Genomic DNA, 19,262 nt, shown 5'->3' with positions numbered 1-19,262 from the left:
CATTATTTTAACACAGTAGCTTACTTAACTGTGGTGGGCTGGCGCCCTGCTCAGGGTTTGTTTCCTGCCTTGCACCCTGTGTTGGCTGGGATTGGCTCCAGCAGACCCCCGTGACCCTGTAGTTGGGCTATAGCGGGATGGATAATGGATGGATGGAAGGATAATGGATGGATGGATAACTTACTTAATAAGATCAATAGGAAGAATTTAATGAAGAGAAAAACTTTATTTTAATTTTATGAAAACAGGGGAAGGTGTCTATACTACCGTTCAGAAAACCAAATCTGTACACGCTGTAGGACACACAACACAGCAACACAGGGGAGCATTTCTAGGTATAGAAATAGTCGCCCTCTTGTGGTCATGATGCTGTAGTGTATTGCATGTAGTGATTCCTATCTTTATTTTGTTCAGAAAAATTTTTCCGGACCTGGGGCCTCATGTATAAACAGTGCGTACGCACAGAAATGTTGTGTACGAACATTTCCACGCTCAAATCGCGATGTATAAAACCTAAACTTGGTGTAAAGCCACGCACATTTCCACGGTACTTCTTACCCTGGCGTACGCAATTTCTCCGCTCAGTTTTGCAGACTGGTGCCACCCAGCGTCAAAGCAGTGCTACTGTTCCTGTGTGATCACCCTTCCTTTCTTAGATCCACATTCCTGATGCGGCTTTATAAATACACTGAAACTAACTGCATATTGTTTATTAGTGTAATGCATCTGATTGTAATTAACCTGCAGCAATGTAATGGTCCAGGGAATAGCCATAGTATTCCAAATACCATAACTGCTTTAGCGTTGTAAGTCTCACTGCATCTTCTTCTTCTTTCAGCTGCTCCTGTTAAGGGTTGCCACAGCAGATCATCTTTTTCCATATTACTCTCACTGCACCACTCGGAGTATTTATATCACTGTATCTGAGTGGGGAATCACAGCAGCAGCTGATCAGAAAGAGAATTATCGGTACACAGCATAAAGCAGACGCTGCCTGAGCCACGGCAAAACGCTTCAGAGACTTCCCTGTACGGGCTTCGTGGTTTAGAAAAAAATTTCACAACAAGAACTATAAACGCACTCAATCAGTCCATCAAGTGCTCCTTGTAGAACTGTTTGTACTTATAAGTACAATTACCTCACTGTAAACTTGCACTACAGTTATAACATTGCACAACCTGCGCCACTTTATAAAGCGCGTATTTACATATGATGACGATATCATTTTTAAGATGAAATGCAGCAAAATATGTTGATTATATTATACAGATAAAACTGTAACTTCATTTAAATAATCTGTATTGTTAATAATTAGACATGTGAGGACACGGTGCCACAGCGCTAGCTAGTTCAGGGATTGTTCCTGCATTGCGTTGTATTCTTGCTGGTGCTGACACGACACTGGGAGGATAGATGGATATAATAATTAAATACGTACTACGAAGATATTTCAATGTTCCTTAAAAGTTTTGAAGAATCGGCGTTTAAAGCTTACAAATGGCTTCACGTCTATTACATAGCTGATTGTGTGGCGATTGGGTTTTTGGAGAAAGAAAAGTAAGGACAGGAATTGGAGTTTAGTACGTTTGAAAGAGACAATACTGCTGTGATAAATTATTTCATTGAAGGTTGCGCATGGCGCAGCAAGCCTCTTGCGTGAGACATGAACAAGCAGTGTGCCACTGTGTTCCCATGTTTAATAACATGCTTTCATTCCTATCATCATGAAAAAGATATCACGTATACATCTCAGTATTTTAATTATTTAGAGAGCTGTAATATCACGAATGTAATGGATTATGTGTCCTGCCGGAGAAAGAGAAAGCCCGTTTAAGAAGCAGGTAGTGATTCACACACATAGAGCACATAGAAGATCAAATACAGATCAAAGCATTTAACGTGCCACTTTAGTTACAATAGGATTTGAGAAACTAGTAAATTAAACGATTTTAAGATGAAATTTATGATGTTCTACTTTAATGACAAAATAAACTATGTGATTAAAGTGGAAATTTCGAGATTAAAGTTGATATTTTGTGCTTTTTTTCCCACTGTGTGCCTATTTTTTTTGTCTGTACTCTAATATGCTTTCATATGACACTCAGACGGTGGGCTACGACTCGCCTTTTCATGGCGACTTTGATATGTGATTTCTTTTTTATTTCGGGCACTGTGCGACTTTGTGAACTTGAGCCTTCGAGTTTCTCCGACACTCTGTCACTCGATCAACTTCCTTTTGTTGATTATACCACTGTTTAAACCAACAAATAGTACGTTTTTCCTTTGCCTCCACTTGGTATTCGCTGAAATTCTTATATTTCCCCCCGTGCTTTTCCCATTGTCTTTTCACAGAAGGCTATTTATATTGATTTGCATATTCAAAGAGGCGTAATTCTGGGAGGAGTTGGGGCGGGACAGAAGGCGCGTGCACGTACGTTACTTTTCACGCTGATCAGGATTTATGTAGCGGAAGAACGTGAAAATTTGCGTACGTACAGATTCCTGCATCTGGATTTTCCTGTGTGTATGCACATTCCCGCTTTTGTGCTTACGCCATGTTATAGTGTGAGTTCTACGCACGGCGTTATACATGAGGCCCCTGATCGGCACATACTCTGTACTGTCTGAACTATTCACAGCACAATCTGTTGCCCAGAAACGGCTCTGCGCGACGCGACATGTTTTTTAAACGATACAGATCTACGAACATTCGAACTCAAAGCGAATGTCCGATTATATTGTTTTATACATATTATTTTCGCATGCTAGCGATATTCGGTCTTAACGTCTGACATCTATGTAGTGCAGCAATAACACAAACAACAACAACAATGATGATGACACCAATAATAATAATAATCCTCAAACTGTAGCATAGAAGATAAAATTAAATGATCAAAACGGCATATATACGAAGGACGTTCAAAAAGTTTCCGCACTTTTTTTCACTTTATTTCTTAAGAATTTCAAAAACACATTACATCACTTTTCTACATAGGTACCTTCGTTTGCGATGCAATTTTCCCAGTGCCGCACCAACTTTTTAATGCCCAATTACTAATGCCCATGTATATATATACAGTAATCCCTCCTCCATCGCGGGGGTTGCGTTCCAGAGCCACCCGCGAAATAAGAAAATCCGCGAAGTAGAAATCATATGTTTATATGGTTATTTTTATATTGTCATGCTTGGGTCACAGATTTGCGCAGAAACACAGGAGGTTGTAGAGAGACAGGAACGTTATTCAAACACTGCAAACAAATATTTGTCTCTTTTTCAAAAGTTTAAACTGTGCTCCATGACAAGACAGAGATGACAGTTCCGTCTCACAATTAAAAGAATGCAAACATATCTTCCTCTTCAAAGGAGTGCGTGTCAGGAGCACAGGCTGTCAGAGAGATAGAGAAAAAACCAAACAAATCAATAGGGCTGTTTGGCTGTTAAGTATGCGAAGCACCGCGGCACAAAGCTGTTGAAGGCGGCAGCTCACACCCCCTCCGTCAGGAGCAGGGAGAGAGAGAGACAAACAAAAATCAATACGTGCCCTTCGAGCTTTTAAGTATGCGAAGCATTGTGCAGCATGTCGTTTCAGGAAGCAGTTGCACAAAAGATAGCAACGTGAAGATAATCTTTCAGCATTTTTAGACGCGCGTCCGTATCGTCTAAGTGTGCGAACAGCCCCCCTGCTCAATCCCCCTACGTCAGGATCAGAGAAAGTCAGCGCAAGAGAGAGAGAAAAGTAAGCTGGGTAGCTTCTCAGCCATCTGCCAATAGCGTCCCTTGTATGAAATCAACTGGGCAAACCAACTGAGGAAGCATGTACCAGAAATTAAAAGACCCATTGTCCGCATAAAACCCGCGAAGCAGCGAAAAATCCGTGATATATATTTAAATATGCTTACATATAAAATCCGCGATGGAGTGAAGCCGCGAAAGGCGAAGAGCGATATAGCGAGGGATTACTGTATATATATACATACACGCACGCACACACACACATATATATATATATATATATATATATATATATATATATATCCTCTTTAATAAAATCCCTGTGTGCGTCCAGGTGTCCATGTGTGTGTCTTCTGGTGAAATGCGCATGCGCGGGGCATGGTGCGAAGTGCAATATTACTGTCAGAGAAAGTTACAGGCGTTTTACGGAAATACAAGGCAGTATTACTGCGAGAGGAAATTAAAGGTACACAATACAGTGACGCATATTACAGCCACATACAAGCCAGTATTACTGTCAGAGGAGATTAAAGGCATATTATCGACGCGCACACCTGTATTACCGCCTGAGAAAATTAAAGGTAGGCCTATATTACGGACGTACAAGCCAGCGGACGTACAAGACAGTATTACTGTCACAGAAAATTAAAGACACACAATACACGGCGGCAGCCCACGAAGAACGGTCAGCTCAGCAAGTAAACATCAACAAAAGAAAGGCTGAAAGACAAAGAAAAATACGACCAACAAACAGAATGAGGTCAAGGTCCCTTGCCATTTAATACAGACTGTTCCTACTAATGTTTACGCAGTACTGTTCTAGTGCCCATTATTGTAACGGGCTTAATGACTAGAATATATATCATCATCATCATCAAAAGGCACAAGTTTAGCTGGTGGTTTAAATAGATAACTATAGGGTGGACCAGATCTAATTATGCAATTTTCATTACCCTATAACTTATTAAGTTTATTACATAGAGAATTCACAGCACCTGTCCTGCACATAGAGATTTCACTTAAAATTCGTTTTGTTGCCGATAGATAGCAGCACCTGCCTTGCATTCCAAAATGGCGGGGAGTACAGACACTAAAATACAGTTTTAGCAACAAAATTGTCCTGATTTGCATTTATTTGGAATGGCATCCCTCAAAAGCATATTTTTCTGATACAGTTTTGTAAACAGACGTTGCTTTAACTTGACATTCTCAAATTGTGAATTTGAGGTCTTAAATACTTCGTTGGCCACAGTCCTGTCTCCAAGTCTCAGTGTTACAGGTCTGGCAGTGATGACTCTTCTGGAAGCAAAGGGGGTGGCAGGGTGTCATTTACAACTTCGCCTAGGGCAGCAAAAATCCTAGAACCAGCTCTGACACAACATGTAAACATATCCTTAACAAGAAGAGAACAAAATGAATTTACATTTAGTGCTGAGTTCATCATTGTTGAGGAGTTTTCAGTTGATTCAGTGCATTTTGATGGCTCACAAAATTCGTGTTCAGGTTTTCACCGACAGCTGAACAAATGACTTTCAGGCCATTGGTGTTCTTCTGCTAGTTGGATGTTTGCTTTCATTCTGTGATTTTTGTTTTATTGATGACTTTGATTACTTTTCCTTTATAGATATGTTATTGCATTGTTCTCCTCTAATGCTGTAAAACACTGTTCAGAATTTGTATGATGCCCTACATAGGCATATTTAATTGAATCAACATTACAGGTGCTCTACTACTTACCACTGCCCTGCTTCTTCTTATACTCTGTACTTCAGGGTAGTCTCAGCACAATTAGTAACTATATAAATGGATGCCGTTGGAGCCTCAGACAATTGACTGCTTTGCTGTAGCTACGCCTCTGGTGTTAAAGTGACCTTTAAACATGCATATATGGGCAAAATGTGTTGGCTCTAAAGAAATCAAATCAAATTCAGTGTCATTGAGGGTGGTTTGCGAGATGGAACAGAACATATCCTGGCAACACTGTGCCAATTATGAAAAAGTTGTGTATAATGAAATAAATAAGCACCCACCTGACTCCATCATCCAGCCCCACCCCAAACATCCAGCTCCTCCTAATTCTGCAGACTGCAGCAAGGACAGTCTTCACTGAGTGCACGCCAGCAAATAGTTGTGGATGGGACACTAATGCGGCACAAGGCACAGTCTCAAATCCAAAAAATGTTTGTTAAAGCAAACCTGAAACTGAATGAATGGGTTGGTATTTTATTAATTGCTTGCTAATTTTCCTTGTAAATGTAGTCACTCAGTTGGTGGCTTTCTTCACAGATTTCAATGTACATGAGGGTTAGTGGTGATGTGCTGTTGTTAGAATTTTCTGTCTTACAAATGAGACCATTTACTTACTGTAAGTTAAGCATGGATGTTAAGAGTTGATTTCTGGAGAGCAGTTGGAAAATAAGAAATAAAAAGAGTAAGAGTCGGCAGACATTTCTATCTGATCTGTTCAGCAGCCCATAAAATAACAAAAGTGCAAAAGAATAATCAGGAGATAAAGATATTACAAAGGGAAGCGGGGTTAACAAACAGGCTGGTACTCATAAGGGATAAAGAGACAGGCAGGCTTGTTAAAAAAGTAAATAAATACAAATAAATGATTTGCTTACAGAAACACATCAGCCACTAACCACAAGATCAGTTACACATATTACTAAACCCTGCAGCTATAAGCAGCATGCAAGATGTTTGTATTTAATGACTGCTTTCTCATTTTGTTTCCCCTTATGTCTCATACCCATCTACACTCCTAACAGTAACGGTTCTGCATTGACACTTTACTGTGCTGTATGGTTCCATGTAGAGCCACATAGAGCCATTGCATGACAAAGAACAATGTGAGGGTTTACCTCACATGCATTTATTGGTTACTTTGCAAAAAAAATTAACTGCTGATGATGTAGATCATTTTGTCTGTGCTGAAATTCCAAACAGAGAAACCTGTCCTGAGTTGTGGTACAAAGTCACCTCACTGAATTTGTTTAAAAGATTCAGCATATTATGGCTACAAAGATTCGAAATATTGTTTTTACAGAAGTTCTGAAACAAAAGTGAAGCTAATGAAATAATAACAATTCAAAGAAAAAAAAAACTTAAACATGTGTATCCGCAAAACCAAACCTTGGGACAAGAAAACAACCTGTAGACTCCATATCAGTTTTACTATATTGGTGAACTTGCAGAGGCGTCAGCTAAGTGGGCCAGGAAAGGTTGTATTTTGTCCAAAATGGACGTGTAGTCAAGGGCAGCTGTAGCACAAATTGAGCAGAACAGGCTGGAACCTGTCTCAGGCAAACGTATGGTACCTTGTTGTGTGAACATACAACATGCATGTACCATAAGCTGAGTTTGTCTGCTCGGGTTGAATGAGAAGTGAAGTGAATGCAAGCATCAAAAAAATCTAAAAGTGCATGCATGTGCCATTTCACCAAGTGCAAGTCACACTTGCATAAGCTTCTACATCTTCTCCATAAGTAACACCAACTGCTCCATAATCATACACACACATACACACACACACACATACATCTTTTGTAGTAAGAACTGGGGTGCATGCAAGCGCCAAAAAAATTATAAGTGCATGCATGTGCCATTTAGTGGCTGTAGTTCAGCATGAGCAGGGCGGACTGCTCCATACACACACACACACACACACAGAGGTCTTTCATTTATATATGTCTAATATATATTTAGATCAGAGGCTTTAAGGACCTGCTGAAAGTGCCCTTATTATGTCAGCCTTGGTTCACGGAGGGCTGCAGCAGTTGCAGGTTTTTGCTCCCCTGCAGTTTCTTAATTAGAAGCTCACTCTGTTATGGCCTTTGGCCTTTAAAGTGCCTAACATTGCTTATAGTTATTGACTAATGGATGCTTATCTTTGTAGCTCCTAAACTATTTTCATGATTTAAACCACTGTTTCTCATATTCATTCCTGCACTCTTGAAAATAATGATTCTTTAATGGCACTATATGGTTCTTTACTGGGACATGTGCTCCCTCACAGAAACATTGCTTGACCAAGCACCATTTCATTCTGGGATTGGGTTCTTTATACATGAAGTTTGGGCTTTGAAAAACTAATATGTAGGGAAAAAATGAAATCTTTAATGTTTGGTAGGCTACCTACCTCATTAACAAATTAACAGATTAAGGAAACATGAACATATAGTCCTGCGGTGGGCTGGCGCCCTGCCCGGGGTTTGTTTCCTGCCTTGCGCCCTGTGTTGGCTGGGACTGGATCCAGCAGACCCCCGTGACCCTGTAATTAGGATATAGAAGGTTGGATAATGGATGGATGGATGGATGGATGAACATATAGTCTGAGTTATTGTATGCAGCAAGAATCCTTTTAAAATCATGAGCCACTGGTATGTCACAAATCTGTTACCATATGTTCATGGTTATTTACTGTATGGAGCCTGTTACAGATCTAAATAAATAATGGTTCTTTCTGGAACCTTCATTAGAGTGGGTCTTTGTGAAACCAAAAATGGTCCCCCTATGGCATTGCTCTGAAGATCCACTCTGGCGCCTTTATTTTTAAGAACGTGAGGTTCCACTGTGACTGCAGGCTTTTACCCTAACCCCTTTCTCAGATCCACCAGTTAGTCTTACCCCTCATTGATCTAATTGGTTATTTAGCTGCTCTTTTTTCTTCTCTTATTTTGCATTCAGAAAAATGTTGTAGTGTGATTTACAATTAGAAGAAATGTTGTTGTTTTTTTGTTTGTTTTTTGTTTGTTTGTTTTAGTTTGGTTTTTGACTTTAGCTTTAGACACTTGACATTCTTGACCCATTTTACCTTTTTCCCTTTGGGGCTTGCTCCATTTATGTACTGACAAGCAGATGCAAATGACCGTGAATGCTAAATATATTCACTTGCGTGCTAATTAGAAAGAAAAGCTGAAATCTGTGGCGCTCAGCATCAGTTCTGTGGACCACTGTAACTGCCACCAATTTCTGAATTTACTTTGTCTTTCATTAGGTAAGCTTTTATTTCCCAGTTCCTACCCTTTGTGTCAATACAGAAATTGAAAAATTGGTTTGCTAAATGTTTATTATTGGAATGTGGCAAGCATTTATGTCTTGTTTTCCCACTGCCTTTTAAGATTTTGTTCTTTTTAATGTTCTGATTATTTGAAGCATTTTCATACTCATTAGTATGCTTGCGAATATGATGCTAAATTGCTTCCATTAGCATTCAGTGTCATTTGCATCTGAGTCTGTCAGGAATTGCCAGCATTTGGGTAAAATTAAGGGAAAAAATTATACAAGAAAAAAGTGGAATATACATATCTTTAAATAAAGTTAAGCATTTAAAACTATACAAATATACAAAAGGTACAGATTTCTGAATTTCTTTCACATGTTAAATATTAGCACATTGTTGTGAATGAAAAATAGCAGCTTAACTAATTAAATGATTAGACTTAAACAGTTGGGGAGGGAATGGTGGCACACGCATGTTGCTGCCGTTCCTCCCTGTTACAAGCACTTTCTTTTGAAATGCATTGTTACCTTGTACTTTTTGCACTTCTTTCACGATCTCTTACTGTATATATACTTCTTGGATGCAACTGATTACTTTTTGTATTGAATTTGAATTTCTTTTTATGGACTTTACCTTGACTGACTTCACAGCCTCATGGACAACTGATCAGAATCTTTTTGTGGTTCATTGGCCCAAACTTTCTTTTGATTGCCCACTCCTGCCTGATGCCTGATTTGTGAATATTTTTCTTTGCATCGTGGAGACCTAGGAACTGGGAATATTCTGTCTTCTTAATTAACACTGATATACTGGACTTCTGTCGATTCCTTCTATACGTGCTTCAACAGGAGAAATAATCTGATGTTCACACCCACCTGGCTTGCGGGACTGTGGTACCCATGGTTGTATGTGTATGGTCATATGTTAGAACCCTGTAGTGATCTGGAGCTGCTCAGATTCACACGGTGATTTGTTTATTTTGTTTGGTGGGGACCCCAGGAACACACCAGCCTTGGCCCGACTTGCACCACTCATACACAGAGAAATGAGATAACAGAATTAAATTAATAAAGCTGTACATTGAATGAAACAAAAAATATAAGCAGCAAATAAACAGATAACCCTCCCTTTTCCCCACGACGATATATCAAATTCCCACACAACACCTAGTAATAAACACTAACAACTAAGTCCATAAACAGCCCAAATGTAGCAGGAATAGATGTAATGGAATGAAGGAGCACAATGACGATCCTATGATCAGTTTGCTATAAGAAAGGTATAAAAAGTCCTACCAGTACCCCTGATGCGGTGAGGGGTGGTGTGATTAGGGAGTGCTTCCTCTGATGCTAGCGATAGTAAATCTGACACACTACTCATATGACAGGCAGGCAAAAGACAGTCCATGCATCCATGTGGTGATACAGGAAAAAGCGATAGTCCAAGGCAGACGATGAGGATGGGAAAACAGACGGTGAACACAGACACAAAACAACGGACCTCCTTTATTGTTTATCTCTCTCTCTTTTAAAGTTCCTGCCAACCTTTCTTGTCCCCAGCAGCCCTTGCACCCTCTGCAGTCGTCCAATCAGGGATATACCCTCAAGGCAGCTGTGAAATTAAGTCCTTTAATTGGTATAGCTGCTACAACCTCTGGATTCTGTTGATCGTCTTCAAATGCATTTTACAATATTTTCCCCTTTTGTTGGCAGATCACTCCTCCAGTGACATCAGTCTGTGATTCTGTTGGATTCTTTCTGTGTTGCAACTGAGCTATTATCACTCATTTGCGCTACCCCACTCCGCCCATCTCATTGCTGTGCTGCTTAAGTGTCAGATAGTATTGGCTTTCTACTATGCTGAAATACTCTAGTGATAAACCCCTGCATATTAAACAGTTTGTTCAGAGCAAATAGTCAGACTAGGATGTCCTAAAAGACACTGGTATTGTGCAGCACCCGAAATATTTACATCAAAGGTCAGGTCACACCCACCACCAGGCTGCAAATGGCAAGTTCACGGGCAGCATTTCTTCAGAAATACATTGTCCTACTCATGACTTTGGAAATAAGAGTGTCAGTATGCCAAATTTGGAATATGCTAAAATAAACTATGGTTATGGGTCTGTGTACATTGAACCCTCACTAGCTAATATTGCATTGTTTAACACAAGATCTCTTATTGGCAAAGCATTGGTGCTGTCAGAATTCATTACACACTCCAATCTTCATATGCTATGCTTAATAGAAACTTGGCAAAAACCAATGGATTTTTTGTTTTTTATGAGAACAACACCAGCTGTATATGTTTACTTCACAGAGGCTTGCTGCTCAAGACAAGGCAGAGGGGTCGTAGTAATTGTTAGATCTGAGTTAAACATCAAAATAATCCCAATAGAATGTCCATTGTCTTTTGAGTGTCTGGCTCTTAAACTAATAATGAAATCTCGTCCTGTCTTACTTGTTCTCTATTGCCCCGCAAAATACAATGGGTCATTCCTATCTGATCTGATTGAATTATTAATCCACTTAAGTCATTCTTCTTGGTGATTTCAACATTCATATTGACATTCCCACATGTAAACTGAGAAATGAATTCCATTTCTCATCTTTTTCTGTCTTCCCCTATTCCATCAACACCAGATAGTCTTGTTGACTACTATAACTTAATTCTTTATTCAGAACTAGATAAAACAGATCCTTTAGAACATAAGGAAGTTTTCTTTAAATATTCAACTTCACGATACAATTCAGAACTATGGTCTATGAAAGCCTTGAAAGAATGTCATGTAAGACTTTCCTCGCTGTGCATATCCAGGCTTTCTCTGATCATCAAAGGGCTTACAAAGATGCAATAACTGCAGCCAAGAACACACATTATGGCAGAACAATAGAAAGTGGCCATGATAACCCAAGAGTTTTGTTCTTTGTAATTAATATACTGCTTCAGCATGTATCTGGCCCAATTACCTCCTCTCCTGACGTTTTTGAAAATTTTTTCCACTTTTTCCGTACATAACAGTAGTACTAGGATGTTGTGCCGTGTTAGCCATTATGAATGTAGAGAAAAGCTAAGCAAAATGACACCTTTTATTGGCTAACTAAAAAGATTACAATATGCAAGCTTTCGAGGCAACTCAGGCCTCGAAAGCTTGCATATTGTAATCTTTTTAGTTAGCCAATAAAAGGTGTCATTTTGCTTGGCTTTTCTCTCCGTACATAACATAAATTCATCATCCATTTATATCTTACCCTGTTTTCCCACTCCATCAAGATCCATTTCTAAATGTCCAACAGTCGCATCTGCATTTGTTAATGACCTGCTTTGTAAATTGAGGCCGACTACTTGTGTATTGGACCCCATCCCTACCACACTTCTCAAATCCTGCCTTCATGCCATAATCCTGACTGGTACGACAATAATAAATACATCCCTTCACACCAGCCACTTTTAAAATCGGTTCTGTGACCCCAGTGTTAAAGACTGGTCTTGATGCTGACAATCTTAACAATTTTCAGCCTATTTTTCACTTAACTTTTTCAGTCAAAAGGTTTTGAGTGTGTTGTAGCCTTGCAAGTCACCAATTACATAACTTCTAATTTATTAATGGAAGCCATTCAGTCTCGTTTGAGAATGCAGCACATCTCTGCTTCAGGTAGCCAATGATTTGCTTAGGGCAACAGACTCTGGACAAACCAGTATATTAATTCTGTTAGACCTCAGTGCAGCATTTGAAACTGTCAGACATGACATTCTGTCCAGAATGGAGAACATTCTGGGTTTCTCTAGCACTGCACTGCAGTGGTTTAAGTCTTGTTTGACTGATAGGCAAGAGTTTATTAATCTTAGAAACAGCAGATCCAGCTCAGCACCAGTCACACAAGGAGTTTCTCTGGGCTCTGTCCTCAGCCTTCTGCTCTTCTGTATCTGTATGCCTCCCCTTGGCCATAATATCTGTAGCTTTGGACTGAGTTATCATTTTTACGCAGGTGATACCCAACTCTATTTCAATGTTAAAAGTGCAACTTCATCAGAGTTTTCTCAGCTCACAACTTGCCTCAGAGAAATTAAAACCTGGATGGAGCAGAACTCCTCATTGTTGAGGACCCGAGCGGACCTGAGCAGCTGGACCACACCAAGGAGATGCCCACATAACACCTGGCTGCAGCAGATAGATCATTTATGTATGGGTCATTTCTAAAGGGTGGGACTGGACCATGTGTGTGCCTTGGGGGTTGCCAACCAGGATCCTGAGCAGTTTCATCATGTGGTGGGTGTGGCAACACGGTGTACCAGTGCATATGCCCCGACCTGACCTGACCTGACCTGAATGATAGATAAAAATATACATATTTGTTGTATGTTGTATTTGTTTTTCTTTCAGATGAAGGGGCTAGGTTAGTTGCACTCACTGGGTGGTTTCTTGATATTGTGAGGGAAGAAGAAAAAGAGGTCAAATTTAGTGATAGTTCGCCATCTTGTCTTGGTGGGTCATTGCATACCATGATTAAGCCTGTGAAGGAGTCCCCCAATGCACATGCATGACAGTATAAACAATAGTAAATTCTCTGCCAATTGTTTACACACATAAGAACTCACACTTCATTCTGGATTCTGAATACATGTGTGATGATCAAATGCATTTCTCTGACTTAGTCATTCTTGCATTCTCTATTCCACACTTCACACATTCAATGATCGTATGCATTTCTCAATGTTTGTTGTTCCTGCATTGTGTGTTCTGCATTTGATGATGGCATGCTTTTCTCCATGTCTGTCATTTCTGAATTCTGCACCCCACACTTGACATTCAGCAAATGGTGCTACACTTCTTCCTATTATGGTGTTGTTTGTTACATCATTGGCCTTAGCAGATGTTTTGGGTGTTCTTTTTTGTTCTGCCATGTCACTTTGTTTACTGATCCCTTTGCCATATTAAACCCTCAAACAGAAAACAATCGCACCTCAAATTTTTTGCCTTACTAGTATATATTGGGTCCAAAGCTTTCAGTCAAAATAGAGAACAAAGTTCTAGCCCCAGTATCTCACAAGTAATTGCATGACAGACAGATAAACCATAATATCTACCTTAATAAAAGGACAAGTCTCTGTATATCTGTATGTCAAGTTTCTGCGTCACCATCTACATTTGCATTAATAAAATGCATTGCATTTGTCATTCCAAAAGATGACACAACACATTCATTAACAATGCTTTTACAAATCCCATGGCATATGTGAAATGGCAAATAAGAGAGACCTATGCGTTGCATTTATCATTCCATCAGATGGTGTATTAGAAACATTTGCAGTAGTGCATTTTATTACTGGCGACATGGTGATGCAATTGTAGTGCTGCTGCCTTGAAGTAAAGAGACCAGGTTTCGCATCAAGGAGTTTACATGTTCTCTCCGTGTCTGTGTGGGTTTCCACCAGGTGATCCGGTTTCCTACCACTGTCCAGAAACATGCAGGTTAGGTGAATTGGCAACACTAAATTGACTCTAGTGCATGTGTATGTTTGCCCTGTAATGGACTGGCAACTTGTCCGGGGTTTGTTCCTGCCTTGCACCCTCTGCTGACTGGGACAGGCTCCAGCCCATGACCCTGGTCTGGAATAAGTGGGCTAGAAAATGACATGACATTTTATCATTACAAATGTTTGTGATGCTCCAACTATTGGAATGACAAATGCAATGCAATGAATTACTACATGCATTACAAAATATATTCCAGTAGATGGTATCCTTGGGGGGGGGGGGGGGGGGGGTAGCACAGCCAGTTTTATATAAATTGATATATACTGCATTTGTATATTAAGGAATGCTATTTAATAGGCCGGCCATTTTTTATGAGTACTAAGTTTATTAAATACACAGGCCACAGGAATCTTCACTGCTGCCTATATTGAGGTTTAATGCAATGGAATATAAAATCTTCGGGGATAACAATCCTCCACACCTTCTTCTCACCCCCTGGCTCCTGTGAGCTCCATTTCCCAGAAAATATAAGTGCTGTTACTCTTGGGTTTGTAGCCTACCATCTTAGAATGATGAGTCTCAGTTTCCTCCTGCTGTGATTGTTTCCCCATCAAGGTGTTATGGAGGGCCAGACTTTGAATATGATATTAATCTAAGACTATTGTCTCCACTTCTGGAGAGGTTCTTCTCTTTTATGATGTCTGTTAAGATCACCCTACGTTTCTGTCCCCTATCAGCCTGCTCCGGGTGTGGTAAGCTGTTGCACTTTGGCCAGATGACCATCTGTATTCATCAGTTTATTTTTTTCATTTTCTTCAATCTGTTGTGTCCAGCAAAGCAAGAACCAGCCATGGATGGTGAGCTTATCCACCACAGGACTCACTCGTACACCAATTTAGAGACCCAAATCAACCAGACATGACTGAGATTGGGTTGTAGGCCATTTCCAACATATATGGACAAAATGCATGATGGAGGTGGGGTGAAAATAGAAATGTGGCTTGGTCAGAACTGGGGCACCATGTTACATTACTCTTGTTAATGTATTTGTTGAACTAAAGCAAATTTGAGAAATATACAGTAGGTATGCGTTTGTGGGTTAGACCAAGAGTTAAATATAAATGGGATTGAAGGTGTCATAAAGCAATTTGACCAGCTGATGGCACCAAAACATTACTTTGTGCCTATAATGCATTGTGCTGTTGTCACTCGCATCTGCCTTTCAAAGCTGAGTGACAGAATCTTGTCAACCAATTCTTTTCAAAAAATGTAATTTCAAAAATGAACCTGCATTAACAAAATGTGCGATTAGTATTTCTACTTATGTAAGGATGTTTACTTTATATAGTGCTGTTAAAGGCACTTTATAAGTCTAGAGCTCAAAGCCACTCATTGAGCCACTGGGAGATGCTAAACTGGTAGAACTGAATACATGCTGCACTGCTGGGCACATTTTAAAATGCAGTAGATATTTGTATTGCATATTTAACAAATTGTGAAAGAATTAATCTCAAATATGCACGTTTCGGTTTAATCATGATAAATATAATTATTTTTAGATATTATGTAACAACTGGATGCTGCTATGTAAGGCATTTAGATTTGTAAGTTTTTATTGGTAAGCCATCCTGTTCTAGTTACTGGATTCATAATTAGCTGAGTGTTGCAGCTGTTCCTATAAATCCTGAGGCTACAACTGACCCCGTCCTTCTTTGTTACAGGAAAGTTTACTTGATCCTGCAGATTTCTACCTCTTTTCCTCTTACCTCATTCTGATTGACAATTACCATTTTTTATTAATTTTAGGGGGATATATAAATTCCCTGCTGGCTTTCCAGGACCATGTGAGCTCCTGATGTCCATTATACTGCATTTGTTAAAAGAGACATTTTTGAGAGCATGTCGAGGTATTTTTAGGCTTTTCCATAAAGACTGGAGTTAGAAATCCACAATTATGTATGCACTTCATACATGCATTAGTCACCAAGTATTTTCATTTTGAATTGGGAGCCATGTGCTGGATTGCATTTAAGGAACTTGTCTCCTAGAAAATGAGGCTCTCACAGCTTTTGTTACTTTGTCAATATCTGCTGTTTTTGATAAATGCACTAAAAGCTGTTGCATCCTCAATTTCAGATGCTTTCATCTCGTATTGCACTCCGAGGACTTCGACTGCTTGCCTGGAGAGGCCTGTCGTCATCAGCCCATACACACGCAACACAGGAGAAAGGTGAGTGTGTGGTAACAGCTGCCATTTACAGCCTTCATGGCAACCAAGGTTATTCATGGAGATTATTTTGATTTATCAAATCTGTGATTGTGGGTAATGCTAGTGTCCTTAATTTCTTAAAAATGAATTGTACACCGTGCAAAGGAGACCAGTTTGGGTCCATCCCATTGAGTCTGTTCCAGGCCTGTGTATTAGTTCATGTGGTTTTCTTTGATATGGAGTTCAGTGTGTTCTCAATTTGCACTCGTTCACATACTGAAGCTGAAGCACAGAATTAGAAAAATACAAATGACTACTATGTGCTGTATAATGTCAGTGGCTGCAAGTTCAGCTTGACCTTGAAATGGAATAAATGGGTAGCACAGTGATTAGTGCTGCGGCCTCACAGCTCTGGGATATCAGGTTCAAATCCCAGCCCAGTCACTCATGTTGAGTTTGCACATTCTCCCCATGTCTTCATGGACATGCAGATTGGGTTAGGACTGTCTACTGGCCCACTCTATACAATATGTAGAAATATGCCCAGTTAAGGACTGGTGGCTCAGCCAGGGTTGGGTCCTGCCTAGCACCCAGTACTAATGGAATAGCCTAAAACTGCCTCCAAGACCCTTAACTAAATTAGAGTGTGACAGAGCATGGATGTAACAGGAAGGATGAGTGTAACGAGCTGAGTGAAAGAGCCCACTGCTACATAAGAGGCATCATTGCCATTAGAAGCCTCAGCTGATTACTTCACCAAAAGGAGTTCTTCTCTCCCAGGGCTGGAATGTCGCCCTGAGTGAATTCCTGGATGATGGAAAGCCAGGCACAGAGACACAATCGGTAGGTTAAATAAAACCTCCAATCCTGCGTAACACAAGTTTTCAGCTCATTAACGAACATAAGAATGCAACACATCTGACAAATGAGAGCAGGCCGTTCAGTCCCCCAAGCTAGCTTATTAGGTATCAGCTATGCTTTCCCAATATTCAACCTTTTAAAACTTGTGAAGTTATCTGCTTCAGCTACAGGATCTGCTTGTAAGACCAGCTAACTTTCAAATCCCTACTATAATGTGCGACAGTGTCTGTTGGCTGACCAGTGGCCTATTGCTATTGATGTCATAGAGGTGGAGGGTCTTTTTATCCTTTGTGGTACAAATCTCCTGAGTAAGATTCTCATGCACCCCATGGAGAACTTAGGCTGTCATCACACCTTTCATTCTTCTTCACTCTGAAGAACCCATGAAAGTTCTTCTAGGGTTCTACTGTATGTTTGTCAATCCTGAGATGGTTGTCCACATATTAAGGGGGTTCAAATTCAAATCTGAAGTCCTTTGTGTTTCATAACATTGAAACCTCCTTCCCGCCATTCTTGTTTAGTTCTTACTGATCCCTGGATGGGCTTATTTCTCAGCTCACTAAGAAATCATGGTGGCTCTGTGATTAGTTGTGATACCTCTTGGTGATGTTTGAATGTTCTCCCTGTACCAGTGAGGGTTTTCTTTGGCTACTTTGTTATTCCTATCAATCTGGCCATCATGGTGTGCTGGTAACTTTAGACTGGCGCTGCACAAGTGTTTATGAGTGTGGTGTCCCACCCAGAGTTGGTTGCTACCTTGCACTCTTTGCTTCCACAATGGGGTACAGAAGTAGATTCAGAAAATTGATGGATTGATAGATCTGTTTAATTCCTTTGTCCTGAGTTTGAGTGGGGCACGTTTTTCACTTAATGGCTTTCCAGATCTGGTTTTGGGACATGTAGGTTTGAAAAGCAGTTTAATGGGTTTATAAATTTCAGTGAAGTCTTCTGCTTGCTTTTCCTGCACACTGCAATATCAGTAAATCACTTAGTGCCCTGTATTTTGTAGTCATTGTCAAACCACTTGTTTCAGTTCAGAGCTGTTGAATTACCAGTTAATATTACCTTTATGTCTATGGAGATATGGGGGGAACTGGAGCACCCAGAGGAAACCCTTAGGTAGACACAGGAAAAATCTCCATGTGGACCAAAAAATGTGAGCAAGATGGAAACTGAGGATGCTGGATTGGTGAAGCAGCAGTGCCAGCCAATTCACTGTCCTTGTCACCCCTTAAAATGTATGTGATTCACCCTAAAAACATTATCTTCTAGCCTGAACCAGACTTGGCAGTGTCCTCCTAATGACCGTTGTCTACTTTTTTTCCTCCACCAGGTGTTGCTGCCCCTGTACTCGACTGCTCACAGCCCCAGTACACCGATCGTCCAGATATTCCACTGCCTGACATCACCTACATCACGAAATACAATTTGGAGCAACTAAAACTGAAGGAGAAAGAGAGTGGCCCATGGAGCCAACTGACTAAAGACGAGAAGCTTGCATGTAAATTCTTCTTCTTCATCCCATTATTTTTCTCTAATACATAAATGATTTTTTTCAATAAGGGCTTCTGGCAAGTATTAGTGTTTAATGGAATACTTGTATAATCCATGACTAACAGAATGTAAATCCCGGATGGCAGGTTTTAGGTTCTTCAGGAAGGCTGCTGTTGTAGGGGAGAATAAACGAATTCCATCAGGAGGCCCAGCAATGGGGTAGCAATTTGAAAGAAACAAAAAAGGCATTAAAGAAAGGGATGGGGCGAGAGCTGTGCTGTGCACAAGCCATTGTTCCAAAATAAATAGGAGTGCCTGTTGGCGGTGAGCATTTTACTTCCAATAATATAATGGTTGATATAAGAGGGGCTTCCAGGTTGACAAGAGGATTGAACTGACTGTTCACTTAAAATTATTTTTAAAAAAGTAACATGTTTATAACTGTATCATCATCATGATTGTTGTTTTCAATAGGCAG

At 40.1% G+C, this 19,262-nt stretch overlaps 1 protein-coding gene across 1 annotated transcript in view; it reads left to right on the top strand.

Moving 5' to 3' along the window:
* Positions 1–19,262, top strand: part of LOC114653498 (cytochrome c oxidase subunit 4 isoform 1, mitochondrial-like) — a 64,993-nt gene that overhangs the window by 4,362 nt on the left and 41,369 nt on the right. The window contains exons 2-3 of the mRNA XM_028803856.2: positions 16,357–16,450; positions 18,624–18,791. Of these exons, the coding sequence (XP_028659689.1) occupies positions 16,357–16,450; positions 18,624–18,791 (262 nt within the window). The remainder of the gene's footprint in view (positions 1–16,356; positions 16,451–18,623; positions 18,792–19,262) is intronic.

Source organism: Erpetoichthys calabaricus, chromosome 6, assembly GCF_900747795.2.
Source record: "Erpetoichthys calabaricus chromosome 6, fErpCal1.3, whole genome shotgun sequence".
Taxonomy (NCBI): Eukaryota; Metazoa; Chordata; class Cladistia; order Polypteriformes; family Polypteridae; genus Erpetoichthys; species Erpetoichthys calabaricus.
The sequence above is the reverse complement of the archived record's forward strand: the minus strand, read 5'-3'. Positions and strand labels throughout refer to the sequence as shown.